Source organism: Aethalodelphis obliquidens, unplaced genomic scaffold, assembly GCF_003676395.1.
Source record: "Aethalodelphis obliquidens isolate GAN/ISIS:26980383/991018 unplaced genomic scaffold, ASM367639v1 scaffold1142, whole genome shotgun sequence".
Lineage (NCBI taxonomy): Eukaryota > Metazoa > Chordata > Mammalia > Artiodactyla > Delphinidae > Aethalodelphis > Aethalodelphis obliquidens.
In genome coordinates, this window is record NW_020839053.1 from 3,184 (window position 1) to 7,604 (window position 4,421).

At 39.6% G+C, this 4,421-nt stretch overlaps 1 protein-coding gene across 1 annotated transcript; it reads right to left on the reverse strand.

The window, feature by feature from the left end:
• Nucleotides 1-2,229: 2,229 nt before the first annotated feature.
• Nucleotides 2,230-4,244, reverse strand: LOC113617001 (endogenous retrovirus group K member 5 Gag polyprotein-like). The gene is made up of 2 exons (XM_027100333.1): nucleotides 3,680-4,244; nucleotides 2,230-3,572 (listed from the first exon to the last, which is right to left on the reverse strand). The coding sequence occupies exons 1-2, from the start codon at nucleotides 4,242-4,244 to the stop codon at nucleotides 2,230-2,232; spliced, it is 1,908 nt and encodes a 635-aa protein (XP_026956134.1).
• Nucleotides 4,245-4,421: the final 177 nt, after the last annotated feature.

Genomic DNA, 4,421 nt, shown 5'->3' on the forward strand with positions numbered 1-4,421 from the left:
GCCATGATTTCTGACTGCTGGGCTGAGCAATTCTCTGTATTTAACACTTTCTTTTCATTATTAATAACATAGGCTGCCCTCCCTGAGGAGGATCCATCAGTAAATACTAATATTGCCTCTTCCAAAGGTTTTATCTTATAATATGTAGGAAAAACCACCATATGTTCTTTAAAAAACTGTAATAACACACTTTTAGGCAAATGAAATAAAATCTGGCCTCCATAAGAGGCTAAAGCTATTCCTAATGAATCTTCTAACAACAGCAAGGTCTCTAACTGATCTTTATTATAAGGTATAATTATGTTATCCATATCTTTTCCAAATAATTCTCTGCTTCTCTTCCTACCTTTAATAATCAATAAACTAACCATAAAGGGGTATGAGGCAACAATCTTTTTTGGACTAGCAGCCAAATGTATCCATTCTAATGGTCCATTTTGCCATAACAATCCTGTAGGAATAAGTGGAGTCCTTAAAATAATCAAATCCCAAGGTTTAGTATAATCTAATCTTTTAATAAAAACATTCTTTAAAGCTTTTTCTATTTTTTCTATGGCTTGTTTTCCTTCTTCAGTTAATTTTCTCGGGGATAAAGGGTTAGAATCTCCTTGTAATATCAAAAACAAAGGTTTTAATTCCGCAGTAGTAATTTTTAACAAAGGCCTTATCCAATTTATATCTCCTAAAAACTTTTGAAAGTCATTTAAAGTAACCAAATGATCAGTTCTTAGCTGAAAAGGGATATGCTGAATGGAAAATTCCTGTATCAATCTGCCCAAATAATTATAAGGAGGCTCAGTTTGAATTTTTTCTGGAGCAACTTTTAATCCATACTCCTGTAAAGCTTCCATCATATCCTGCAATGCCTGATGTAAATAAGCCTTATCTTTATGGGCTAATAATATATCATCCATATAATGTATTAAATAAATCTCTTTATATTTCTGTCTTATATTGCATATGGCTTGGTCTACATATTTTTGACATAAGGTAGGGCTGTTTTTCATGCCCTGTGGTAAAACTTTCCACTGATACCGCTGATATGGTCTGGTAAAATTAGGAGAAGGCACACTAAACGCAAACCTCTTTCTGTCCTCCTTATGTAAGGGGATTGTAAAAAAGCAGTCTTGCAAGTCTATAACTATAATAGCATAATTTTCAGGGATGGCTACTGGAGAGGGAAGTCCAGGCTGCAAAGCCCCCATTGTTTCCATTGTTTTATTTATCGCTCTAAGGTCTTGTAATAGCCTCCATTTTCCTGATTTTTTCTTTATAACAAATATAGGAGTATTCCAAGGACTATTAGAAGGTTCTATATGTCCTGCCAATAGTTGCTGTTCCACTAATTCTTTTGCAGCTGCTAATTTCTCAGAAGTTAGGGGCCATTGTTCCACCCACACAGGTTCCTCTGATAGCCATACTATGGGGTCAGCTGCTTTTAAAACAATGGCCCCCATTATAAATTTGGATAGCCCACTCCATGTTTATCATTTTTGGGCTCAGCAACCACAGGATATAATCTTCCCTCTTGATTTTTTCCTAAGCCTTTATCTGGATCATACCCCATTTTCAACATTTGTGAGGAGACCCAGTCATCTGGACTATATAAAAGCATTCCCATCTGCATAAGTATGTCTCTTCCCCAGAGGGAAATTGGCAGGCCAGGTATTACATAAGGACAAAAGGAGCCTGCTTGTTTATTGACGGGATTTTTCCAAGTTAAAATTTGGGCACTCTTAGCTACTGCTGGCGCAGTTCCTAGGCCTGTTAACATATTATCAGTATGCTGGGTGGGCCAGCTGCTAGGCCAATCTTTTCCTGCTATGCAGGAAGCATCGGCACCTGTGTCTAAGAGACCCTGAATATTTTTTCCATTTATCTTTAAAGTTTTTAAAGGTCTATTTTTGGTAATTTCTTGAATCCAAAATGCCATATCACTGGAGCCAAATCCCTTTTCATTTCTAGCTTCTTGAGTTATATTCTTTCCTGTCTTATAATATGGTAGTAATAACAGCTGTGCTATTCTTTGTCCCACATAAATTTGCTGTGTCTTATTAGAGGGAGCCACCATTATGTGAATTTCTCCTGTATAGTCAGAGTCAATTACTCCAGGCAAAACTGTTAAACCAGATAAGGAAGTTGAACTCCTACCAATAATTAAACCCATTACTCCTGGGGGTAATGGACCTTTAATCCCAGTTGGTATTTTTATGACTGGAGAGTCAGGAGTTAGTATTGTTGCGGAGGTGGCACAGAGGTCCAATCCTGCGCTGCCTGGGGTGGCCCTGAACAATTTATCAATTCCCCTGAGGGAAGAAAGGGATTGAGCGTCTGGTGAATTGCCCCTATTGTTTGTTGGGCCCGGGGTTGGGCCCGAAGTAAGTTTCCCGAATTAGTTCCAGTAAGTGTATCTGGAAAAACAGGAGTAGGATACATTGGCATCTGAGCTCCAGCCTGAGGCACTGTAGAAACCCCATTAAGGGGAAGAATGTGTCCGTCCTTGTGATATTTACTCCTACACAATTTAGTCCAATGATTTCCTTTCCCACATCTTTGGCATGGAGTCTTAGGGACCCCAACATTACCAGGGGGCATCATTTTAACAGGACCTGCTGGAGGCGCATTTTTATTAGGACATTCCCTACTGAAATGACCTGTGCCTCCACAAGCAAAGCAATTATTTCCTTTTGGTCCCCTAGGGTTTTTTGTTTTTTGAACCATATTCATCATGCATTGAGGAAGTGTTTCTCCCTTTAGGGCGGCTGTCAAAGCAATCCCTTGCATATAAGAGGGTCCCACGTCAGAACATTGTTTAATAAAATCTGAAATGCTTCCAGTTTTTCTAATTGACCGAATCAAGTTCTGACAAACAGGGTTTGCATTTTCAAAGGCTAATTGTTTAGCTAGCATGTTAGCTGCATCCTCATCAGTTATCACTCTTTTTATCTCTGTTAACAACCGAGAAACAAATTCCTCATATGCCTCCTCAGGTTTTTGTCTTAAATCTGTTAAGGTGGAGGCTTTTCCTGGAGTCAAAGGCAAAGACTTCCAGGCATTTACTGCGCACATAGTTACCTGCCATAAGGCCTCTTTTCCCATATGCATCTGTTGTTGAGCTGAATCATATTCTCCCTGGCCTAATAACATATCTTTAGTAATGTTAAACTTATCCCTCTTCTTATTTAAGGCATGTTCTTTATTCACCTGTTCCTCATATTCTGTTTTCCAAAGCAGATATTGTCCTCCAGATAAACAGGCCTTTGTAACCTGAATCCAGTCATATGGAGTCATCCATCTATTTGCCAAGGCATCTATAAGAGTCATAGTATAAGGCGCCAACGGTCCGTAATCTACACAGGCCTTTTTAAGTTCTTTTAAAAGTTTTAAAGGCAAGGGATCCCAATATGGCTCATCATCAAAACCATCCTCAAAAATGACTGGAAAGCAGGCTGCAAAAGCATAATCATCATCTTCACCGTTTATTCTCCTATGCCTTTTATATTTGCCATGACTTTTATTAAAAGGTGGCGGAGGTGGCAAACCTCCGACATTTGAAATTCGGCTTCTTGACCCTTTTAGAGGAAAAAGTGAGCTGGTGGTGCGGTCGGTAAACGACCCAAGGGACGCATGTCATGTAAATTAGGTCTATTTTTCTTAGTTTCTTGCATTGAAAAAGCACCAGGGGGTTCGTACTTCCTTCTTTCATAATCATATGCAGCAGCATCTAAATCATCCTGATCTGCAGGAGGCAATTCATCATCAAAAGGAGGACTTTTTAACAAATTAGAGTTTTTATCAGTAGGTGACTCATCTTCCTCCTCTGAGTCATTATCATTAAGGTTACAGTCTTTTAAAGCAGCAGCCAAAACCTCAGTTTCTTTTGACGGTTTTGGGGAAAGTAACGGAGTACATTTATCCATTACTTCTGCAGGATATTTATATGGGTTCTTCTGACCTTCAGGCAAGGGGGCAATGCTCTCTCTAATAAGGTTCCATAAAGTAAAAGTATCTACTGGGACCTTCTCAGGTCCAAAATGACTGTAATATACTTGTAAAGTTTGCCCCACCTTTTGCCATGTTTCTATATTAACTGTTCCCTGTTCTGGAAACCATGGGCATTGTTCCTGTACAAACTGAAAAAACTGAGTTAATTGCTTGTTAGTTACTTTAATTCCTCTTCCATTTATCATATGTTTAACTATATCAATAAACAAGAGCCTCTCCTTGGACTCAGCGTGTCCCATCTTGACACCGTCTTACTCACCTTCCTAACCAGTATTCCTAACTGGGGGTCCGCGGCACCCTACGGTGAGACTCCTATCCGTCCGAAAAAGAAATAATACTTACCCCTCCGGGTCCCTGTGCGGGCGCCACTTGCCGGGGACCAGCCCCAGCTGAACAGGATTCACCCAAAGGAGAAG